Source organism: Mrakia frigida (assembly GCF_051309035.1).
Source record: "Mrakia frigida strain ATCC 22029 unplaced genomic scaffold BDY24scaffold_12, whole genome shotgun sequence".
Classification (NCBI taxonomy): domain Eukaryota; kingdom Fungi; phylum Basidiomycota; class Tremellomycetes; order Cystofilobasidiales; family Mrakiaceae; genus Mrakia; species Mrakia frigida.
Genome location: NW_027481269.1, coordinates 673490 through 694748, shown reverse-complemented (window position 1 = coordinate 694748; position 21259 = coordinate 673490). Strand labels below are relative to the sequence as shown.

The following is a 21259-nucleotide window of genomic DNA, read 5'->3' as shown; positions in this document are numbered from 1 at the left end:
AGAGAGAGAGAGGTATAGGGTAAGAAGGAAGAAGGGAAGATCGACGTTGGGAGCGAGAAGCAAAACAGGGAGCAGCGCGGGAGGGAGGAGGACCCCGCTGACGGGTCGTTTCTCGCTGTGATATTTCACTCCCAGCTCATTTATGGGGGTCTTCGAGAGCATCATCGCCGCCATCTTCAAAGTCGACTACTTGAGCTCGAGAGAAGAAATTCTTCTCGAGGCAAGGAAGGAATCGTCCACGCGAGCCTGTTTTTGATCGGTCACCTCCTGGAAACAACCTCCTGTCGATTCTTCCGAAGAACCACCATGAGCTCGTCCTCCTGGGTAGAATCCCTCGCCAACAAACCAGCTTCAGCTCTTCTCGTCCCCATCGCATCCATCCCATCCTTGCTCTCTTCCAGCTCCTCAGCTTCTCTCGTCACAAAGATCAGAATCGCAGGAAGGTGAGCTCGACTCCTCCTTCCTTCCTTTCTTTCCTCTCCTCTCTTGCTCTCGCTCTCCTTCCTCCTTTCCCACGCTCTCCGCTGTCTAACTCTTTCGGTTGGTCACCCTCTCGGTTACTCCCTCGTACAGACTGCTCGCCTACGACTCTTCCTCCGGCTTCATGCTCCTCTCCTCTCACGACGGCTCCACAGGAATCTGGGTCGACCCTTCCCTCGCGTTCGATGGATCTCGTCCCGAGGAGACTCCCCTGGGGATCCTACAGAGAACCGAAGGAGGGAGGAGTCCTTGGATGATTACGGGGGAGTTGATTAGACTTGAAGAAGAGGTGAGTTTTCGTTACAAAGAACGAGCATAAGAATGAATGAAACGAAGGAGAAACAGACGTCGAGCTCACCTCCTCCCCTTCCCTCCCTCGCTCCTTTCTTTCCTTCGTTCTAGCTCCCCCGAACACCCTCCACCCTCTCGCGTCCCGTCCGAAAACGACTCGGCGTCATCCTCCCCTTCCTACTCTCAGCGATCCTAGTCGTTCACGTCCCAACCCTGGAGATGAGTGTTTGGGAGGAAGCAGCGAAGGAGCGGATGGAGAGCGGGTTGAAGGGCAGGGAGCAGAGGAGAGAGAAGTTGGGGTTGGAGGGGAAGAGGGAGGATGAGAGGTTGGGAGTGAGGTGAGGGGTGTTGTGATCTGTGAGTTTGGGGAGGTGTAGGGAGGAAAAGAGAAGGATGAAGGAGGGGAGAGAGACCTGACCTGTCCCGTTTTTCGATTGGGTTCGGAACAGGTTGGAGCCTTTTGAGCTCAAACCGAAAGCCGAAGCTCGTAAAGCGTCGGACAGGATGCTGGTGGACTCTCTGGAGATCCCTCGGGGTCCGTCGAGCTCGAGAGTGAGCTCAGGGAAGGGAGGGGACGGGAGGGCTGAGCTCGACTCGAGAATCGCCTCTCCATGGGCTTCGATACTTAGCCACGACTCGAAGATCAGATCAGATGAGTCTTTGTTCTTTGCTCTTCGCCTTCAGAACGGAGAGGGTTTCTAAGGTGCTAGGGGGAGGGAGAGCCACGAGAGGAAGCAAGCGAGGGAACGAACGGTGAGCTCGTTGTCAGTCTTCGCCCTCGAGAGTTTCGTGAGGTGCTGAAACCTGATGAGAATCGGACAGTTGGCTCGGCTCCCTTCGTAGATGATCCTTTGGTAGCTGGGAGGACTCCCTCTCGACGAGCAAACCTACCTGCCCCGCTCCTGAAACCGCCAACCCTGCCGTCGCTTCACCAGCTTACAAGAAGAAGAGAGCGCTGAAACAGCAATCGAGCTTCATCGGAGGGAATATATGTCTGGTTGGAGAGCGGGTGTGTTCTCTTGCGAAAAGGTTCGGATGTGTGAACGTGAAGGAGAGCCTCTCGTGAGTCGCGTCGACGATTTATCTTCGTTCAAGTCCCTTCCAAGCTGCGACTGAACTTTAGTTTTTTTGAAAAATCTTCATTAGCTCGTGTATGGATGCATCGGAGTAGCCGGAGTTGACTGCTCGAAGCTTCCAGGAGTCGACCAAGTCACTTGTCGCGTCAGGGAGTGCAAGATCCGTGAGCTCGTCTATTTCCTTTCTTTCGACGAGTTTTGAGAGAGCTGACACCCTCCACTCACTTCAATTACAGACTCCTGAAACCGAGGTTGGCCGCTCTCCTCGAAAGGAGAGTGCTTCAAGCTCTAAACCCCTCCGTCGTCGACGCGTCGGGCGTCTCTCCCAGCCTTCGCTGTTTCTGTTCGATTTTCCTGGCGGTGTTTCGTATCTTATATATCTGAGGTCTTCCGCTACTCTCTGTAATGATCTCGCCATGCCTTCTCTACGACTCTTTAGGTTTCATCTTCCCAAAGCGACGAAGTGCTCGAGTCGGAACGACGCAGAGAAAAGAAAAACGAGATATCAGAGACAAGCCTCCTTTCTCGATCGCCTCAAAGCACAGGCAAAGATCTTCGGAACCTTCCGCGAAGCTTTGTAAAAGTGCTTAAAGAAGCAAGGAAGAGGGAAGGGAAGCTTCGGTGAGATCACTTCGAGGAAACTTCGAGCCTCGAAGCTCCAGAGCTTCCCCTGGGCAAACAACTCGTCTCACGTCGAATTTGCTGCCGTCGATTGATATGCATGAATTGGGTGAAGGGGGCTCGTTCATCTTCATCGCTCTCCCTCCGTCCTGCTTTTCCTCACATCTCCTTAGAACCAAAAAAGAGGATGAGATTGGAAGTCTCGCAAGGTCGGAGTTGCTTCAATGTCCGACGCGTCGTCCGCCTCTGTCCTTGTGTCTCTCCCCCTTGATGAAAGACAACCGATGACATCTAACGACATCTTTCATGTTTCTTGATGATGAGATGAGACAAACGTATAGACAGGACGACCAAAAGACAAGGGGGTGACCGGAGTCCGAATTTGGGGAGGGGGTGGACAAGGGGTGCTCGTCCCTTTTCCCCCCAAACCACCACATGGTCCCTTTTCTACCTTCTCTTCTCTTTCTTACAACGTCTCTCTTTGTTCTACGACTCTCGAAGAATCCTTCCCTTGACGCCCATCCGCCTTTTCCAGAGCTCATCTCTCGAAAATCAGCTTTTCGAAGCAAAAACCGTCGCGTCGCTGCTCCTTCTCTCCTCCTTCTCTCTCTCCCTCCTCCCGCTCCTTCCTTCATACCTTCCCTCTTCTCTCTTCTTCTCCATCTCCCCCATCAACTCCTCCTAGCTTTTTTTCTGCTGCTTAGTCGCTGCTGTAGCTTCCTTACATCAGTTCGTTTACGTAGCGATGAGCTCATGGGCTCGCTTTCCTCGCTCAAGCTGGTCAAATACACAACTCAAGTTGTTTTTTAACGCGACCCGGGTGCGGACAAGGGGGGGGGGGGACCCCCTTGTCCACAACGAGCCTCCAAAATCAGACTCCGGTCACCCCCTTGCAAAAGAAAGGGGGAAGACCTTCCGAACTCGAAGAAGGAAGCGAAGCTCGCTCCCCCGAGACCTCGTTCTTTTGTTCTTTCTCCTCTCCTCCTGTCTTCTGAGGGTGTTTGTTCTCAGGGCTGAGGGGTCAATGCTGTTCAATGAATCATCAAGCGAAAGAGGGAATCATGCGAATGAAAAAAATACAGGAAGAGCGATGCGGGAACGACGTCAAGGGCAGGGCGTAAGAGGGAATTCCATCTCGAAAACAGACGAAAAACGTGGCAAAAAAAGGTTCCACTGCATGGAACAAAGAAGGGAGCCCACCAAACAAACAAAAGAGGACGAGTCGGAGCTCTGAGTGAGCACTTTGAGCGTCGCTCCCCTCAAAGGCTATCTCTTTTTCGTTCCCCTCCAACAGCCATCTTTAACCTCCCTCGACTTCTTCTTCTTCTTCCTCCTCTTCCTTCCTCTCCGCTCTGGATACACGCTTTCCATACACGCTACAAGAGCACCCACCCACTCGGAGATGTCGGACGACGAACGAGACGAGCTCGAGCGCTCAGACGGAGAAGGAGGGGGAGGAGGTCGCAGAGAGAGCGGAGATTTGCAGTACGGGAATGAAAAGGGAAAAGGAGAGGGGTCTCAAGCAAGGTACGTCTCGATCAGATCTCTTCTTAGAGTAGTAAGGGCAACGAGAAGGAGGACCCGTTGAAGGGGGGGGAGGGGAGGGAGCCTGGAGGTTTGGCCCAAACCTGAAGCTGACCTTCTTTCGCTCTCTTTCCCTTCCCTTTCTCTCCCATGCCTTCTCATCCATACAGAACGAGAACGATGATGTCTCCAGCTCAGCTCGCGGGTCTCTTTGGCCTATGGAATCAAGTGAGTGGATCTGAGCCGATCGTGAGTCTCCCTCCGTGCTCCCTCCCTCCCTTTCGACCCTTCTGCCCTTCCTATCAACCCCCAAGGGCTGGAGTTCTACGGATCTTGATTTTCATATCACGAGAACGAAGGCGCTGACCTTCGGCTTCTCCTTTCTTCCCTCTTCTTGACCCTCCCCGAACCAAACCAAACCAAACTCCCAACTCGCCCTCCTCTTCAGACCAAGTTCCCTACGACCCTCCAACGCGAAGAACTAGCACTACAGATCGGTCTAACGCCGCGTAAAGTGCAGATCTGGTACCAATAAGTATTCCGTTCCTTTACACTCTACCTCCTCGTATCTCGTCCTCGGAAGCGTCCTGTCAAGAGGAGAGAGCTCTCGTTGATCTCCTTCGCCTCCATGCCGTCCTCTCGCTTCCCTCCTCGTTCTCAAGACGATCAGTCTGAAGAGCATCAATACTGACCTACCCTTCCTTCCTTCTTTGGCCTCCTCCACGAATCAACGGCAGAAACATCGACGTATCGAGCTTCAACAGGCGAGCGTCTCTCCGCCCTCTTCGTCGTCCTCCTCAGGTCCCTTCCCTCCTTCCTCCTCGTCCTACCAGCATCCTCCTCATCCTCTTACGTCGTCCTTCGTCTACCAGCCCATCGGAGGCGTCTCTGGAGAGCCTTCGTCTTCGGACCAAACAACTCGACGACCCTCCTACAACTCTTACTCCCTCCCTCCTGCTCACCCTCTCTCCTCCGCCGCCGCTGCACCTCCTCCACACCATCCCAGCTACCCTTCCCACCCACAGCACCCTCCTCCTCCACCGGACCTACCCCATCATTCGTCCTACTTCCCTCGAAACCCCAACGATCCCGTCTATCCAAACCATCGTCCACGAGAACGAGATCAGCACGAGCGACCCAAATACTCGCATATCGGAGTCCCATCGACGATACAGCTGAGGTTGAGTCCTAAGCAGGAGAGAGCAGAGAAGGAGAGGAGGGCGGTAGAGAGCGAGAGAGAGAGGAGCGACCAGGGTAGGGATCAGGAGATGAGGGACGAGAGTTGGGACGCGCGACGGAGCTGGGAGAGGGAACGATACGAGAGCACTCTACGAGGAGAGGGTTCGAGTGGCTGGTACGACGTCGCTGAGTCGGGACCTGACAGGAGGGTGTCCGAAGGGGAGGTAGAAGGAAGAAGATCAGGATCGTCAGCTTGGACGTCAGAAAGACCGAGGGAGATGAATCGATACGCGTCGTTCCCCGGATCCGGATCCTCGTCTTCCTACTACAACACTTCCACTCCTCGACAAACTGCCTACCCGTCCTTCCGCAACGATCCGTTCACTCCAGTCGCAAGGCCGCCTCCACCACACGAGCGAATCTCCTCGTCGCAACGTCCTCGATCTCCCATGCAGCTCTTCTCCCAAAGTCGATCCACCTCTCCTCCCTCCTTGACCCACCTCCCTCCCACCTCCGGATCTCGCCAGCAGCCCTCCCATCCTCACCAACACCCCCCACCACTCGAAGATAAACCCATCATACCTCTCTCGTCGACCAACATCTCTCCGCTCTCTTCAGCCACGGCCCTCCCTTCGTTCAGAGACTTCCTCTACACGACTTCAACAACCTCCTCCCTCCTACCTTCCTCCCTCCCTCCTTCCACCGCACCCGTCGCCACTCAGTTCGCTCCTCATCGATCAAGCTACGCGTCTTCAAATTCCTCATCCTCGAACTCGCATCAAACCCATCCTCGAAGGCCTTCGTCGTCGTCGTCTCGAGGAATCGGAGGAGCAAGCGAAGCGGGAGGAGGAGGCCGAGCAGGTCGAAGTGGCCACACGTCGTCGTCCACTTCTTCGCATCCTCGATCTCCTACCGCTTCCTCGTACGGAGGAGGAAACAGAGGGCTTCCGCTCCCTCCTCCTTCGACCTTCGCCTTCCCCTCCTCCTCCTCAAGCAACCAAGGACTCGTCTCGTCGTCGCTGGGAAACGAGTCGTTCGGTCGACCCACCCTCCCCAGTCCACTCTTCCCTCCTCCCACCTACGGCGTCGAACCCGTCCCGTTCCTCGCTCGTCGAGCAAGACCCTCCTCCATCAGCGGATCCTCCTCCATGTCCTCGTCGGCTCCCTCCTCATCCTCTCAACGCAATCCTCCCACACCCTCCGTCTTCGTTCCCTTCCCTGGAGTCGGAGGACCTCCCACGTTCGCTGCTCTCCCTTCCTCGAGAGGGGGATCCATCTCGGATCATTCGTCCAACAACTCGGCGACGGAGAAGCAAGTCTCTCCTGCCTTGTCGGCTGGAACGGTTGGTATTGGGCTTGAGAGCATGGAGATAGAGGAGGAGGGAAGAAGAGGAGGTGTCGAAGGAGGAGGAGGGGAGTCGGAGGGAGGTCTCGGCGTGAGGGCGCTTCCAGGGATGCTGGACGTCGTCGGATTTGGAGGGAACGTCGGGTTGGGGAAGTTCTCGGTGTCGGGAGGGTCCTCGATGGGTTCTCGATGAAGGAGGGGAAGGGAGTGGTGGTGGTTTGGGTTCGTCTTCCTCCTTTGCTTTAGATCCGAGTTCAGCCCAGTCCCGTTTCGTTTCGATCGTTCGCCTTACTCCCTTTGTTTCGCCCTCGCTGTCTTCTTTTATTGCCTCTCTCCGCTAGTCTACGCACTCTATCCTCTCCTCCGAGATCTATACCTGTTTATCTATCTAGCCACCGTTTCTCCTCGCCCCGTCTCCGTCGCCGTCTTGCTTAAACCTTCCTCGCTCAGCATCCTACCTTGCCTCTCGCTCTCTTTGCTCACCTGTCTTGTACATCTCAGCCTACACCTAAAACACCCGGTACTCTTCCCAGCGAAGACTTCATTCCCTTCCCCAATCCTACTTTACCCTAGACACCTCTCTCACGTTTACCCCTCCTTCAGCTTTCTCCTCTTCCTTTACACGATACTCCCCTTCATGCTCTCCTTTCATATGACTCTCCGCATTGTCTCTACTCTTCGCTTTCCGTTTTTTACGTAGCCTTGTTTGTTTCGACTGAAAAAAAAACCTCATGAGCTGTTGTTTAGAAGAACGGAGACGCGTCTTGCAAGGCAGCTTCCCCTTTCTCCGTCCCCTTTAGAGATAGACCCAGCAGTAGCAGTGGTAGTAGCATGGCATCGAGTAGAGATACGGGTCGTGGATAAGTGTTGGTAAGCCGTCCGAGTGTTAAGTTAAAGTGAGTTGCTGAAGATTGATGAAAAGGGCTCGTCCGTCGAGATCGTTCGTTCGGTGTCGTTGTTGGAGTTATCGCGTCTTCTCGAGGTACTTCCGGAGCATTCGACGGTCGACGGTTTGTATGTAGTAGATTCCTGAAGCATCAAGAAGGAGCGGAGGAGAAGGGAGTCAGCTCGAGAGGTCGAAGAGCGGGAGGCAGAACGGGAAGAAGGGAGGGGAGAACGAACCTCCTTCGTGAGTCCACGAGACGGCCTGGGTCGAGAACCGGTACTCCTTGACCGAGAGAATAGCTTGAGGGGAAGAGCTCTATGGTAGATGAAGGACCGATCGAGTCAGCTCGAGCGAGGAGATACCATGGGAGGAAGAGGACGAAGACGAACCGTTCGTTCGTTCAGCCTGAAATCCGAGTTGACGAAGGGTCGAAGGCTGATGATCTGAGCTCCTTCCTTGAGGTCGAGGAAGAGAAGAGAGAGTTTCTCGTTGAGCTGAGAGGAAAAAGCGTAGTTGTTGCAGATCTGGAAGAACGACAAGAAGGCCGAGACGCGTCAGTTCAGGTCTCGAAGCGAATCGAGACACGAGAGATCTCGGAGAAGAAGCAGGAGACTCACCACCACATCGGCCTTTGGAAGCACCCGAGCCACCTCTCTGAGCTCGCAAAAGTCTCCTTCCCAAGCCTCGACCTCACTCCCTCCCTTCAGTCCCCACAAAGCCCACCGCCTCTTCGCTTCTGCGACCTGACCTCTCGCCAAAGCAGCAGGACCGCTGAGCTGCTCGCACCCGTACGAAGCACAGCCGATCTGGAGAGCGATCTGAAGAACGCAGTTGGCTACGCCTGAACCGAGGTCGACGAAGGTTGAGCAGGGAGACAGGGAGGTTTGGGACGCGATGAGGGAGGTGAATTTGGGAGTGAGTTCGCCGTAGACGTTGTCCGAGAAAGGACGGTAGTTCTGTTGGGAAGAAAGCGAGAGAGATTCGAGACCAGTTCAGAGAAGAAGTTTTGACACAGGAGGAGGCATGAAGGTATAAGAAGAGATGAACTCACCGAAAGAGACTCCGTCTTTGGACCGACCACCCTCTGATACACCTGCTCCCCGATCAGCCCCCAGATTTCAGCCTTCAATCCCTTCATGTTCTTCACCGTATGCTGGATCTCTCCTGACTCGAGAGCTCGGTAAATGAGGGCGTTGTAGCGAGTGACGGCTTCGAGGAAGAGAGGAAGGGAGAGGATGTTCGGTGCGGTTGATCGCGTGAGCAGTCGTAGGATCCGAGAGGATTCGGTAGGAGTGTCGTCGATGCTGGAGGATGGGAAGTGGTTGTGAGATGGTGGCGGCGGACGAGGAGAAGATGGGTTCGTGGTGGGTGTGGGTGTTGGTACTGGTGCGGAAGGTGGGGTTGGGAGGGAGAAGTGGGAAGGGTTGAGAGGTGAAGGAGGGATAGCGATGGGTGAGGGAGCTGAGAAGGGGAGAGGCGAAGGTGCTGCACTGGTCGATGCTGGAGGAGGGAGGAAGTCTGGATGGGAGGTGAAGCCAGAAGCGAAAGAAGTCAGATCGATCCTTTCTCGATGCGATCGAGAGAAAGGAGGGAAGGGACGAGAGGGAGGAGCGAAGCTGGAAAGAAGACTCACTTTCGAGCACCGTTCTGATGATCCTCGCAATCTCCTGGATAGGATCGTACTCTCCGTCGCTGACCTTCGGACTGAGAAGTACGAACCTCTCGCTAGCTCCTCGAACAGGGTATTGAAGAGTGATCCGAGTCGGTTGGTCGTCCTCGTCAGCTCCTTCTCCAGTGAAGACTGTTTGCGAACGAGCAGAACCCAACCCCAATCAGCTCCCTTCACTGGTCTCAAACCATAGTAGAGCTGCTTACAAGGTCTGTAGACATGACTGTCTGCTTTTACTACGTCCTCCGAGTGAATCAACCCTTTCCAAGGTCTCCTTCCTTCGAGCTCGTGAGCTTGAACGTCTCGTTCGACGACCCTCTCTCCGACCCCTCCAAATCCACCCGACGGCGTCCCCGCTCGACTGGTAACTGCACTCCTAGCTCTCCCAGCCCCTCCTCCACCTTCTGAAGGCTTCCTCGATCCACCAGAACTCGATGGACGCTCCTCCTCGTCGGACGACGAGTCCTCCGCAGCGAGGACACGCTGGACGGGTGTGCCTGTTGACCTCTTCTTCTCTGCTACGACTTTACGAGCTTTGGGTTTGGGAGGAGAGTCGGGAGATCGAGCTCGAGGGGGAGGTGGTTGTTTCCGTTTGTTGTTGCTGGAGGAAGAGTGAGAGTGGGAGGAGGAGGAAGGAGGAGGGTCGCGATGAGTTGAGGTCGAGGAGGATGCGTTGGATCGGAACCTCTCTTTTGTAGGTTGAACGGGGACTAGAGTCTTGGTGACGACGACTTTGGAAGCCTGGGGAGTGGATGTGGAGACCTTGGTGGTAGTGGTTGTGGTTGTGGTCGTCTTCTTGCCTCCAAAGAAGTTGATCATCGAGAAGGGGAGAAGGAGAGAGTTGGGAGGGAGGAAGGGAGGAGCTCGCCAAATCCGGTCGACTCTCGGTTCCTCCCTTGGTGACGGCGGCCGCTAGACGACAGTACTGATGTTTTCCCTTAAAAATCAACTCGAAGAGCATTTAGATCGTATCTTCGACTTCGTTTGACCATCGCAGTTTGGGATTCGCTTCTTCGCCGAAGAAAAACAACCAAGACGCGTCGTGCTATCCTCTTTCGTCGCGACGGATTAACGGAATCCCTTTGCTTCTCAAGGACAACATCGCTACGGACGTCGAGCTAGGTATGAGCACGACCGCTGGGAGTTACGCTTTGCTTGGGATGCCAGTACCTAGAGATGCAGCTGTTTCGGCGAAGCTCAGAGCAGCAGGAGCGATCAGTGAGTCCAGTGCGGGGACGCGTCGATTCGTTCGAGTGCTAATCCCTTCCGTCCTTCACCGTCTCCCGAGCAGTCATCGGCAAGGCTTCCCTCTCAGAATTTGCCAACTGGAAGGGTAACATCACGAACGGATGGTCGGGTGAGACTCTTTCCTCTCTTTTCGAACCTCCAACGCGTCGAGCTGACCTTACTTTCCATCCGTCCTCGCTGCTAGCTCGAGGAGGTCAGACTCAATCTGCCTACGTCATCGGAGGATTTGCCGCTGGAGGAGATCCCTGTGGGTCGAGCTCTGGTTCAGGAGTCGGAGTGTGAGTTTGCGTCGCCTTCCGCCTCTTGTTGATCTGCGCTTGCAAAACTGACGCGTCTTCTCCGCCTCCAGATCTGCTGGATTCGCTGCTGCTGCTCTCGGTTCCGAGACGGATGGATCCATCATCTGTCCATCCAGTCGTGCTGCTCTGTTCGGGATCAAGCCAACCGTTGGACTGGTTTCAAACCTGGCGTCGTTCCGATTTCGTGGGTTCACTCGTCTCTCCCTCTGTTCGAGACCCACGACTCAGGACGTCCTCCATTCTCGTCATGATACAGCTCAACTCAAGATACAACTGGTCCGATAGCCAAGTCGGTCTAAGACGTCGCGCTCCTTCTCGAGACGATCGCTGGAGTGGACGAGCGAGGTAACGCTAGTGAGTCCTTTCATGCCGATTATTCGATGTTGGACCGACCTGACTGAACCATTGTTAATCTTTACAGCTACCTACGCTGGTCCTTACATCCAGAAGAACGTTCGTCAAACTCCCTCAGCTGCGACGGTCTCGTTCTCCTCTCTTCTCTGACCCCGCTTTCTTTCTTTTCCAGTACACCCAATTCACCCTTCCACAGTACACGAACCTCTCCTTGTTCGGCTTCGGTATCCCTCGCAAAGTCTTCTTCCCCGACGATGAGGACGCTCTCCACAACTCCACCATCCTCGACCTCTCCTCGAAGTTTGGAGTGTTCGTTCAAGACCCAGCCGATTTCCCTTCGGCGGAAGAGTTCTTCGCTGGAGACAGCGAGACGGTCGTGCTCTCTATGGACTTCAGGGTGGATCTTCAGACGTACTTGGAAGGACTGGGGAACGCGACGGACGGCGGACCTGGTGTAAGAAGTCTCGTTGATTTGATCAAGTGAGTTTGCGCTTCGTTCATCTCTTTTCTTGAATCGCTGACTCCCAGAGTACTCGTTCGCTTCTTCGCAGCTTCAACGATCATAATGCTGCTTTCGAGATGCCTGAAGGAGAGTGCTGTCAGGCGAGTTGCCCTTTCTCTCCTCTTCAACTCGCTCTTCATTCGTCGACGTCTGACTTCCTTCCGTTCATCTTGGTCCTCAGGAAACCAACATCCTATCAGTCATGACCATGGGGAAGTCCTCCGCAGAGTACCTCCAGGCTCGAGCTACCACCTTCAGACTCGGAGCTACCGAAGGAATCGACGCTGTCCTCGACAAGTACCAACTCGACGCGCTCCTCCTCCCAGCCGAGGACGGTGCCACTGGACCAGCTGCCGTCGTGAGTCTCAGCCCCTTTAACTCCTCGTTTTCACCTTTTAACCTTCTCTTTCTAACCTCTTCTCAGGTCGGATACCCCATCGGAACCGTGCCTCTTGGATATGATTCTGCGTCGGGTCAGCCCTTCGGACTCGCCGTTCTCGTCAGGAAGGTCAGTATGAGTCTCGTCTCGGCTTGTGTAAGCTCAGCTTCTGACTCACTTCGCTTCTTTTTGGGTTGGAATCAGTGGGACGAGAAGACGTTGATCTCCATCATGGCAGGGTTGGAAGCGGCACTTCCTCCTCGAAAGGTCCCTTCGCAGCTCGTTTAGACTCGTTGGTGCAGTCAGATGAGCTCAGGATAGGATTTCAGTCTTAGATCTAAAGTCTGAGTAAAGGAATGATCTGCTCGAGTGAAGGTCGTGTGGAGGGACAGTCGAGAGGAAGACTCGTCGCGTGATTGAATGTTGAGATGCAGGATGATCTGAGCCTCCTCCGAGCAGTGAAACGGAGACCAGCAGCTTTTTGAGTTAAGGATCGGAAGAACGGAAAGATCTCTAGCAACGACCGGCGGGAAGGCTCGAACGCGACGCGTTCCTCTTCTCTCCCCTCCTCGAGTCGTCTAGACCTCCCAAACAGCTCCCTTCTTCTTTCAGCCCTGTTCTACCTGAAGTAGCGATCGATAATCATCCAGCTTACAGCAATGAAGAAGTCAAGGCGAGGCTTGAAGCGTTTAGTCGACGCGGGTTCACCATAAGACCCGACTCGCTCTTTCCCTCAAGTTGGGCGTGCGCTGCGGATTGACTCCCGTATAATGAAGAGTCCTGATATACTTTGGGTCTGAAAAGGAGAGCTCGGAAGGTACAGCTGAGCAGTCGGCCCATGGGAGGGTAGGAAGAAGAGAAAATGCAGCAGGCGTCCACTTCCCTCTTCCCCCCTCCTCTCAGATATGGGGACCTTCAACTCGAGAGTAGAAAGAGTACGGCCATTTGTACACTGTCAGAAGAACTGGGAAGCAAAGAACGAGAAAGCACAAAGTTCTCGCACAATCGCGACGCGTCTTCTCCCCTCCTGCTTCAAATCTGAACTTTGAGCACCTCGCAAACAGCTGACTTTCCTCCGCAAACACAAGTTCGTCTCCGGTTGCATGCGGCATGCTGAGGAGCTAGTCGAAAGCTGCCTTCTTGGAGAAGGGAAGAGTCGGCAGCAGCAGAGGTTAAACGCGTTGGAACGAAACGAGCGTCGGTGACCTTTGCTTAAATGATATCCCCCGACTGCAGCCTCTCTCCCCTGAGAGCAGGAAAGAAGCGTACTTCCGAAGAAGCCCAACGAGACACAGCGCAGCCCCAGCAAAAGACCAGCTCAACCACCGCGACGCGCTATTTCTTACCTCCCCTCCTCGAGCTCGACTATGCTTCCAAAACCGCTCGCTTTTTCTCGGCAGCCAATCTATACAGGTACCGACGAACCTCTGCCATCCAGCTGAATTAACCAAGTGGTCTACGGTGTTTGATTAGAACCAGGTCGTTCAGGATACAGAGCCTTCTTCTCTGTCTCTCGAGCGTTCCCAAAAACTATCACATCCTCTTTGAGGGCACAGGTTCGAATCCTGTATTCAGCTTTTGCTGCGCCGCGCACGCAACTGCTTTAGATTTCATCTTTTGTGAAAACGAACGAGAGTGTTTTGGTCGGCGGGGGGGACGCGTCGTGTTTCGACTCTTACCGCCGCCCACACGCCTCTCCTGGTCATTTTGAGACCACGAGCGTGTAGCTGACCTCTTTGCGATATCCCTCGTCCCCTCAAGCGACGCGTTTGACCAAGTAACGGACGAGGAAAGTACAGAAGAAGAAGACAAAGGGCGGCGCGTCTTTTGGTTATCCCCGCTGTTTCCCTTTGTCTCACCTCCATCCTCGAAGCCGATCCCCCATGGCTAGGGCGACGCGAGAAATGTAGAGCTATCTTGTGGATCAAGAACAACGTCGCTGGAGTTGAGTCGTGAGATCCGTCAAGTTCCGAAGATTTTGAGACGCGTCGGTCGAGCCAGGGCTGAAAGGTGAGGGCGCGTCGATCGATGTTTCGGTGCTCGACGGGAGGGATGCGACGCACGACGCGCGCAACCGTGGGCCGTTCTTTGGCTTCCAGAAGCTCTGGAAGCTTCAATCCGGCTCTGGATCGTGACAGAGAGCAGAAATTATGATTTGCTCTGCGAACGCGTCGACCGTTCGATCTTCTTCCCTCATCGACTCTTCTTCGCTTCTCCGACTCAGCCACACTTCATCAGACTCAGCGGATATCTAGCAGAAAACCCGGTTCTCTCAGCTTCGAGCTCGCAGCCCTCAAAAACCTCGTCGTGATGAAAACTCACTTTCGGAGTCGAGTCGAAAATCATCACTTCACTTTCAAGCTCACTTCCTTCCTTCCCTCCAACTGCTTCAACCCTTCACCCAACGACTCTACTCTTCTCTTTAATCCATGAGAATGACCCTCCCACTACCTCCCCACAAGTTCATAGGTCAGTCGCACCTCTTGCTCTCGAGAAGGCGAACCAAAAACGACTTTGCTCTCAAGCTCACCTCCGCTCCCCTTCCCTCCCTCCCATCTCTCTCTTCGCTCTCAGACATCGCCTTCAACGCGACCGACTCCATGTTCAAAGGAGTCTACCACGGGAAGCCTCGTCATCCAGGCCAGTGTTCAAACCCATCTTCTGTCCTATAGCAGGAGAACGAGCAGTCCGAAAGCTGGAGAAGGGAAGTTTGGTCGAGCTCACCACTTTCCCCTCCCTCCCTCCCTCCTTCACAGACGACCTCCACGACGTCCTCCTTCGCTCCAAAGCAGCTGGAGTCTCAACCTGTATCCTCACTGGAGGATCTCTCTCCGAGTCTCAAGAAGCTCTCGAGCTGGCTGAGAAGCATGGTTCGTTTTCTTTTCGAGCTCAAACGAAACGGCAACGTCGAAGCTCACCTTCCTTCGTTTCGTTTGGTTGGCTCGCAGGCGTCTACTCGACCGTCGGGTTGCATCCTACTCGTTCGAACGAAATGGAGGAGGACCCAGTTGGGTACTTGGCTGCTCTGGATGCGTTGATCTCGAAGGGGAAGAAGGGTGGGAAGGGCAAAGGACGAGTCGTTGCGATTGGGGAGTGCGGTTTAGGTGAGCTTCGACTTTCTTCCCTCTCTCTCTCCTCTCTTGCTCGTTCCCATCTTCCTAACTCAAAACTGAACTCCTCCCCCTTTCTCGCTCTCCAGACTACGACCGGCTCCACTTCTGTCCCTCCTCCATCCAAAAGACGCACTTCCTCTCGCAACTCTCCCTCGCTCGAACGCACTCCCTCCCGCTCTTCCTCCACTCCCGAGCTGCCCACAGAGACTTCATCGACATTCTCCGCTCTCGATCCGAGGACTGGAAGGCTCGAGGAGGGGTGGTTCATTCGTTCACGGGGACGAAGGAGGAGATGGAGGAAATTTTGGAGTTGGATAGGTCGTTGTTCGTTGGGATCAACGGGTGTAGTTTGAAGACGGAGGAAGGACTGGAGATGGTTAGAGGGATTCCGTTGGAGAGGTTGATGTTGGAGACGGGTGAGTGGAGTGGGATCTCTCTCTGTAACCTCTTGGGTTAGGAGAATCGCTTGTAAGAAACGAGAGAGAAAGAAACAAAGAGCTGAACCCTCCTCTCCTCTCCTCTCCTCTCCTCAAGACTCACCCTACTGCACGCCTACGACCTCGCACGCCTCGCACGCTCACTTGATCACCCTCCCTCCTACCCTCGCTGCTCTCTACTCCCCGACGTCGAGTAACAAACCGGACAAGTTCAAGGCTGGGGAGGCCGTGAAGGGGAGGATGGAACCGAGCGGGATCGGGAGAGTCGCGTGGGTGGTGGCGAAGGTCAAAGGAGTGGAGATGGAGGTCGTGGTGAAGGCTGTGTGGGAGAATACGGTGAGAATGTTTGGGTTGGAGGAGGAGGAGGAGGAGGAAGTGTCAGATGTTTAGAGGATGGAATGGGGTTTGAGACGCGTCGTCGCGTCGCGTTTTTCATTCTCTCTCTCTTTCGTGTTTCGAGCTCGAGGAGAAGTGAAAAAAACAAAAGACTCTAAAAGAACGAAAAAAAGCTACCAAAAGAAACCCAACAACAAACGACTTTCAACCCCCTCTCCACTCCAAACCCTTCAAACGAACCCAAAAAAGCAGCCCTACATCCGACTCCCTTTCCTCCTATGCCCACCCCTCCCGACCCCTCCACTCCCTCTGCCACTCATCAACCCCTCCCAAACCCCGACGGCCCACAACCCTCCCTCAAGGACCCTCACCTTCCTAGGCCACCACCCCCACCACTCTCCTTCGTGCCCTCCTCCCTCCCCCTCCTCCCCTCCAAACTCCTCCCCTCCTCCCGCCTCCTCCCCCGACACCGGCAGCCCTCCGAACGCCGCAGTACTCCCCGCTCTCGGCAACGGCGTACTCCCGCTCGCCAAGATCAAATACATCGGGTACAGCAGCGCAAACAACGTCGTGCTCAGCAGCGGCGGCAAGAGCGAGTTCGTCGTTAAGAAGGTCAAGGGCAAGGCGAATCCAGCGAAGTAGGAAGAGCGCGTTTGGAGGAACGAGATTCGTTCGGGGAGGGTGTAGGCTTGAGCTGAAAGGGTGTATTCGAAGCAGTAGTAGGCGTTGACGAGGAGGGTGTAGGCGAAGGCGGGGAGGGAACCGAGGGAGAGAGGGAGGAGCCGGAAGAGGGAGGTGACGAGGATGAAGTCGAGGAGGAGGAGAGTTCGGGTTGAGCTGAGGGGGTGAAGTAGAGAAGAGAGGGTGAGTGAGTATTTGGAAGAAGAAGAAGAAGAGAGGGAAACGAAGAAAGAAAGAAACCGCGTCCAAACTCACAGACTACCTCCTCCAGCCGCTCCTCCGTTCACTCCCATCGCTCCACCACCAGCCCCCGAGTTCAACCCCCAAGCTCGTTCAGCGATTTTTCCCTGCCAGACTCCGTTCACGAGCACGACTCCTCCTGTTCCGAGCAACTGCCAGAGCGGAGGGGAGCGGAGGAGCCAGCTGAGGAAGGAAGGGTTTTCCTGAGATCGCGTTGGCGATTTCGAGAGGAGCGGGAGGAGGACGAAGGAGAGGAAGAGGAGAGAGAGCAGGAAGGGAATGTTGAGGAGAAGGGATTTGATCACTGAGAGAGAGAGAAGGGAGAGAAGGGGAGGGGTCAGAGGCGAGGAGATTGGGAAGGGAGGAGGAGATGGTGAGCTTCGACGGAAGAGGACGAAGGAAACGAACGGTTTCCTCGAAGACGAGCGTCACTGGAAGAACGACGAGAAGAAGAAGATCAATCAAGACTGTCAGCTTCCAGCTCTTTCTCTCTCTATACATATATACAGAAACGAGAGCAAACGAGACGACTCACTTCGAAACCAAATCCCATCCCTTCTTCACCTTGCACGCATCCTGCAACCCCTTCCACGCCCACTTGCCATGCAGCGTAGCCGTCTGAACGAACGTCTTGCTCCTTCCTACGTCCCCTCCGGAGTAATGCTGAGCTCCTCCTGTTCCTCCCGAGGAAGGATGGTTCGGAAGATAAGATCGAGGAGGGAACGAAGAAGAAGGGGCGCCAGCTCTGCCTCCTCCTCCTCCTCCCACGTAAGGAGTCGTAGGGACGGGTTTACGCTCTTCGGGATAGGTAGGGTAAGCGTGGGCGGGAGGGGCGGCTTGACGACGACGCATTTTTCCTTGGGATGGAGAGGGGAAAAGGAGGGAGATGGGAGTTGAGAGGGAACGAGCCCGCCGCCGGAAGGAGAGTTGAGCTCATCAAGTTTCTTTTCACGCTAGACCACCAGCAACGAAGTGAAATCTCTTATTTCGAGATCTTATCCAACTAGCTGATAGGGCAGATCTTTCAAGCCGCCCCCCCGAAGCTGAACCGGAAAAAAAATCAACAAGGAAGAGGTCGTTCTCCAACCGCTCAGCTGAGTCGCCTCCTCCCTCCTTCTTTCCAGCCGAACCGTCGTCTATTTAATGAGCTGTGAGCTCATCTCAACTCAACCAGGCCAACTCCAAACCATCTAGGGAGGATACGCCGTCGAAATCAGCTTATCTCAACCCACTTGGCGTCCTCTACCTTTCCCTTCTCACTCCCACCATCCCTGCCCTAGCCCTCCCCCCTTCTTCTTCTTTCCTCGCTCCTGCAGGACAGTAAAGCGTTCAACCCCTTCATAGCTATACGCTTCCTCAACTCATCGCAGGTCGATGAACTCTTCTCTCCTCCAGCGATGTCCCTCCCAACCGGACTCGCCTCCCTCCTCCTCCTCTTCCACCAACGCGGCTCCTCTGACCTCCTCCTTCGATCCTCTGTTCCTCTCCCTCGTTCCAACGGCGAGCTCGTGATCCTGACCCCACTTTCCTCTGCGCGCCTACAGTCCTCGACCATCCACGAGCAGTAGGGGAATCGTTCGGGATCTGTCTTTCGACGACCAGGATAGAGGGCAGAGCGAGAGGATCTTTATGAGCGTGAGAGGGAAAAAAACAGAGAAAGCAGCGGGTACGTAGAAAGAAAAAAAAAGTCTGGAAGGAAAGACGACGTGCAGATGAAGAAAGAGAAGAGAAAGAAACCCTGAAACGAAACGAAACGAAAACGACGACGACGAAGAAGGGAGAGAGGAAAGAGAGCTCGAGAGACCTGCTCTTTAGCTCAAAGCGGCGTGATGATCGAGCTTTGTTTCGAGTCGGTGAGCTGTGAAAGAAGAAGAGAAGAAAAAAAAAGTCAGCGTTCGTCTCGAGGAGGGACGAAGGGACGAGAGAAAAGGACGAACGGTACGCAGAGAGTAATCGTCTCCGTGCTGGGTGATGTACTGATTCCGAGATGAAGCGAAAGAGGGAACGTCAGGAACCGAAAGGAAGATAGGTAGGTCAAGAAGGGACTCACCCGAACCCAAGGCAAAGCCTGGTAGCCACTCTTCTCGACGATTTTCAGGTACCGAACCTGGATTCCCGAGACGGTGAAGTAGGGGATCTCGAACTTGACCGAGATGGGTATACGGACAGGGGCTTCGTCTGCAAGTACGAAGGAGCGAAGGAGAGGAAGAGTCAGTATATCAGAGGTCGAGAAGGTGGGTCGAGAGAGAGAGAGAGGGACGAACCAGTCTTGACCGAAGGCAATCCGAAGTGAGCTCGCATCAAGTAGTCCTTTCCTCCAGCGAGAGCCTTGATCTTCCAGACGAACGCTGCCTTCTCGGGAGCGTAGTGAACGGTTCCGACGGAGGCCTATCGAAGCGAAGAGAAAGGAAAGGAAGGTCGGCTTCCGACGCGTTTGAGAAGGAGGGAGGGAGGAGAAGTCGAGCTCACCCTGAACTTTGGCGAATCGGCATCGTCTGGCACTGGCACCAGGATCTCGACGTTGTTGGCCGTACTACGTCGCTTGAACTGAGCTCGAACCTTGACGATGTACTCCACTCGAGATCCTCGATGGTTCTCCACGGCGGCTGTTCGTGAGAAAGAAACGAAGGGGAGGTCAGCCGAGATTCGAGACGCGTCGAGGTTGTCGAGCGAGAAAGAATAAAGTAGAAGGAAGATGTGCACCAACCTTCCACCCAAATCAAAGGCTTGACGGGTATCGATAGTCGATAGCTCATCAGCTCGAACTCTCCATCGGGAGGAATGAACGAGATCGTCCTGTCGTTCTCGAATCGAGCGAGTCGAACACACTGATGGAACTTGACGTCCTCCATCTCGATGGATTTTCCTCGTGATGCTGCGAGGGGAAAGGTAGAAAGAAAATCAGTTCGACTCGAGATGGATGCCGCGGGCGGGGAGGAAGGCTGAGGGATCGAGAGGATGGAAAGGAGAAAGGAGAAAGGAAGGGAATCAAACTCACTTCGTCCCGTACTCTCAAACATGACCTTATCGTTCAACCCCAACCTCAGCTCTGGCATCCCCGAGAGATAGCACTTCATCTTGACCGATCCGAGAATCTCTGAACGAATGACGTCTCCGTTGGCGTTCACCTGAAAGACGGGAAAACGAGAAGACGCGTTCAAGGAGAGGGAGACGAGGAAGGAAGGTCAGCTCTGTCGCTCGTTCAGCTTGACTCCAGCGACGAGAAGCCCACACCGGGGATACAATGACGAGGAAGATATAATCGAGACTCACCAGCAAGTTCAAACTCTCAATAACATCCAAGAACACCTCGTTCTTCCGGTACTTGATTCCCTCCGACCTCCACGAAACAGCGTTCGTCACAGCCATTGGCGGACGAACTTGAACCTCCAGCTTGTGCGACTCTTGAGTGATGTACCTAAGGAGGTCAGAAAGAAGGCGAGTCAGTAATCTCGAAATCGAAGGCGCTCGAGGCGAAGGGGAGGAAGGAGAGGTGAGCTCACTCTTGCAAGATCTTGGACTCTGTCGTTTGAGGGAATCCAAAGTCCATCATCTCGTCCAACAGCTCGTAGACGATCACGAAGTTGTCCCTGATGGACTCCTCTTCCAGCTCCTTGAAGTATTCGGTGAGGACGGAGGCGAGGCGGTGGAGGAAGATGATGATCTCGGAAGCGTTTGAGTTTCGTTTGGAGAGGGCGAGGACTGGAGAGCAGAAAGAAGCAGAATGGTAAGAGTCAGCATCACGTAGCTGGGACATGGGCGAGTGGACGGGTCGAAGCTGGACGAGCTGAAGTGGCGAGGAGGAGGAAGAAGGGAGGTCGGACGAGAACAAGAGGGAGGGAAGGAGGTCGCCAGCTCGACCTCGACCGCAGTGTCATACAACGAGCTCTCTCTTCCCTCCTACCGCTCTCAGAGTACAGAAACACGAAGCCCATATAGCTCCTCGCTGTTGTTATCCCTCTCGAAGGTTCTCCAAGTCCATACGAGCTTGATGGACTCTAGGACCGGCATCACCTCGCTCGCGCCCATCCGTCACCTTCCTTGCACGAGCTCTCCTTCCACGAGCCCAACAGACGAACGGGATGTGAACTCACTGTAGAGGTTGGATATACGGATGTGCATGAAGTTTACTCCTTCGCTTGTGAAGCAAGGGGTGACCTGGACGTTCTCCTCTTCCATGTCGAGGATGAGAGGGAGGAAGCGCTCGATTTGAGATGGAGGAACATCATCTCGGTAGGAACGCTGGATTAAGGACTGAGGGAAGAGCAAGAACAACACAGAGGGAACGTCAGCTATGTTTTCCTTGCATCTAGTTCTCAGCCGAGCAAGTTGGACCTGGAGGATGAAGGGGAAGAGCGAGCAGAGGGAAGGGAGGGATGGGAAGGAGGAGGTGCGAGGTCGAGAAGGTGCGACTTACTTTGCCCTTGAGGTCGAGAATTGCAACTGAAGAAGAGCGAGAGGTGTATAGATGGGTGGTCAGCATGTAGTTCTTGACTTTGCGAGCTTGAAAAGAGTGAACTTACTAAGAGAAGCCATGTTCAGGAGGTGGTGGATGCGTGCTAACGAGAGTCCCTAAGGAAATCGGAGAGTCAGCCCAAA

General features: G+C 54.5%; 8 protein-coding genes and 1 non-coding gene across 9 annotated transcripts; 6 read left to right on the top strand and 3 right to left on the bottom strand.

Annotated features, from left to right (window-relative positions):
- Nucleotides 1-306: 306 nt before the first annotated feature.
- Nucleotides 307-1113, top strand: BDY24DRAFT_414598 (uncharacterized protein; the record flags this gene model as incomplete). Its single annotated transcript, XM_076643337.1, has 3 exons — nucleotides 307-443; nucleotides 574-769; nucleotides 883-1113. The coding sequence occupies 3 exons, from the start codon at nucleotides 307-309 to the stop codon at nucleotides 1111-1113; spliced, it is 564 nt and encodes a 187-aa protein (XP_076497561.1).
- Nucleotides 1114-3098: 1985 nt separating this feature from the next.
- On the top strand, nucleotides 3099-4063 carry BDY24DRAFT_38066 (uncharacterized protein). Its single transcript, XM_076639209.1, has one exon. The coding sequence runs from the start codon at nucleotides 3214-3216 to the stop codon at nucleotides 3700-3702; it is 489 nt and encodes a 162-aa protein (XP_076497560.1). The 5' UTR covers nucleotides 3099-3213; the 3' UTR covers nucleotides 3703-4063.
- Nucleotides 3787-6892, top strand: BDY24DRAFT_38108 (uncharacterized protein). The gene is made up of 4 exons (XM_076639279.1): nucleotides 3787-3995; nucleotides 4163-4220; nucleotides 4366-4523; nucleotides 4717-6892. Exons 1-4 carry the CDS (start codon nucleotides 3871-3873, stop codon nucleotides 6707-6709), a joined length of 2334 nt encoding a protein of 777 aa, XP_076497559.1. The 5' UTR covers nucleotides 3787-3870; the 3' UTR covers nucleotides 6710-6892.
- Nucleotides 6893-7324: 432 nt separating this feature from the next.
- Nucleotides 7325-9916, bottom strand: DOT1 (histone methyltransferase DOT1). The gene is made up of 7 exons (XM_076640153.1): nucleotides 9278-9916; nucleotides 9036-9203; nucleotides 8454-8920; nucleotides 8020-8358; nucleotides 7792-7926; nucleotides 7639-7717; nucleotides 7325-7545 (listed from the first exon to the last, which is right to left on the bottom strand). Exons 1-7 carry the CDS (start codon nucleotides 9888-9890, stop codon nucleotides 7481-7483), a joined length of 1866 nt encoding a protein of 621 aa, XP_076497558.1. The 5' UTR covers nucleotides 9891-9916; the 3' UTR covers nucleotides 7325-7480.
- A 279-nt stretch (nucleotides 9917-10195) lies between these two features.
- BDY24DRAFT_414595 (amidase signature domain-containing protein) lies at nucleotides 10196-12141 on the top strand (the record flags this gene model as incomplete). Its single annotated transcript, XM_076643336.1, has 11 exons — nucleotides 10196-10289; nucleotides 10363-10428; nucleotides 10504-10597; nucleotides 10669-10774; nucleotides 10939-10972; nucleotides 11040-11071; nucleotides 11145-11424; nucleotides 11524-11579; nucleotides 11656-11832; nucleotides 11899-11982; nucleotides 12058-12141. The coding sequence occupies 11 exons, from the start codon at nucleotides 10196-10198 to the stop codon at nucleotides 12139-12141; spliced, it is 1107 nt and encodes a 368-aa protein (XP_076497557.1).
- A 1149-nt stretch (nucleotides 12142-13290) lies between these two features.
- Nucleotides 13291-13430, top strand: BDY24DRAFT_t46. Its single transcript has one exon. It is a non-coding gene; the product is annotated as a tRNA-Ser (tRNA).
- Nucleotides 13431-14030: 600 nt separating this feature from the next.
- BDY24DRAFT_386797 (3'-5'-exodeoxyribonuclease) lies at nucleotides 14031-15817 on the top strand. The gene is made up of 6 exons (XM_076640152.1): nucleotides 14031-14322; nucleotides 14428-14493; nucleotides 14610-14723; nucleotides 14802-14957; nucleotides 15053-15382; nucleotides 15501-15817. Exons 1-6 carry the CDS (start codon nucleotides 14283-14285, stop codon nucleotides 15791-15793), a joined length of 999 nt encoding a protein of 332 aa, XP_076497556.1. The 5' UTR covers nucleotides 14031-14282; the 3' UTR covers nucleotides 15794-15817.
- Nucleotides 15818-16200: 383 nt separating this feature from the next.
- On the bottom strand, nucleotides 16201-17552 carry BDY24DRAFT_386794 (uncharacterized protein). Its single transcript, XM_076640151.1, has 3 exons — nucleotides 17196-17552; nucleotides 17069-17091; nucleotides 16201-16964 (listed from the first exon to the last, which is right to left on the bottom strand). The coding sequence occupies exons 1-3, from the start codon at nucleotides 17510-17512 to the stop codon at nucleotides 16672-16674; spliced, it is 633 nt and encodes a 210-aa protein (XP_076497555.1). The 5' UTR covers nucleotides 17513-17552; the 3' UTR covers nucleotides 16201-16671.
- Nucleotides 17553-18476: 924 nt separating this feature from the next.
- On the bottom strand, nucleotides 18477-21196 carry APM1 (Apm1p; the record flags this gene model as incomplete). Its single annotated transcript, XM_076642719.1, has 12 exons — nucleotides 18477-18518; nucleotides 18598-18636; nucleotides 18711-18838; nucleotides 18925-19048; nucleotides 19130-19266; nucleotides 19368-19535; nucleotides 19659-19788; nucleotides 19934-20078; nucleotides 20164-20362; nucleotides 20755-20914; nucleotides 21078-21103; nucleotides 21184-21196. 12 exons carry the CDS (start codon nucleotides 21194-21196, stop codon nucleotides 18477-18479), a joined length of 1311 nt encoding a protein of 436 aa, XP_076497554.1.
- Between the last annotated feature and the right edge of the window lie 63 nt (nucleotides 21197-21259).

Excerpts from the sequence above, each read along its gene's own strand:
- BDY24DRAFT_38108 (XM_076639279.1), top strand. The coding sequence starts at position 3,871 with ATGTCGGACGACGAACGAGACGAGCTCGAGCGCTCAGACGGAGAAGGA. Across the intron at positions 3,996-4,162 it reads GGAGAGGGGTCTCAAGCAAG|AACGAGAACGATGATGTCTC; the intron begins GTACGTCTCGAT and ends TCATCCATACAG. Across the intron at positions 4,524-4,716 it reads AAAGTGCAGATCTGGTACCA|GAATCAACGGCAGAAACATC; the intron begins ATAAGTATTCCG and ends GGCCTCCTCCAC.
- BDY24DRAFT_386797 (XM_076640152.1), top strand. The coding sequence starts at position 14,283 with ATGAGAATGACCCTCCCACTACCTCCCCACAAGTTCATAG. Across the intron at positions 14,323-14,427 it reads ACCTCCCCACAAGTTCATAG|ACATCGCCTTCAACGCGACC; the intron begins GTCAGTCGCACC and ends CTTCGCTCTCAG. Across the intron at positions 14,958-15,052 it reads GATTGGGGAGTGCGGTTTAG|ACTACGACCGGCTCCACTTC; the intron begins GTGAGCTTCGAC and ends CTCGCTCTCCAG.
- BDY24DRAFT_386794 (XM_076640151.1), bottom strand. The coding sequence starts at position 17,512 with ATGCGTCGTCGTCAAGCCGCCCCTCCCGCCCACGCTTACCCTACCTAT. Across the intron at positions 17,092-17,195 it reads GGATGGGATTTGGTTTCGAA|TGACGCTCGTCTTCGAGGAA; the intron begins GTGAGTCGTCTC and ends TCGTTCTTCCAG. Across the intron at positions 16,965-17,068 it reads CGCTCGTCTTCGAGGAAACC|TGATCAAATCCCTTCTCCTC; the intron begins GTTCGTTTCCTT and ends TCTCTCTCTCAG.
- BDY24DRAFT_38066 (XM_076639209.1), top strand. The coding sequence starts at position 3,214 with ATGAGCTCATGGGCTCGCTTTCCTCGCTCAAGCTGGTCAAATACACAA.
- DOT1 (XM_076640153.1), bottom strand. The coding sequence starts at position 9,890 with ATGATCAACTTCTTTGGAGGCAAGAAGACGACCACAACCACAACCACT. Across the intron at positions 9,204-9,277 it reads CAGTCATGTCTACAGACCTT|TCTTCACTGGAGAAGGAGCT; the intron begins GTAAGCAGCTCT and ends GTTCGCAAACAG. Across the intron at positions 7,718-7,791 it reads TCAGGCTGAACGAACGAACG|AGCTCTTCCCCTCAAGCTAT; the intron begins GTTCGTCTTCGT and ends CATCTACCATAG.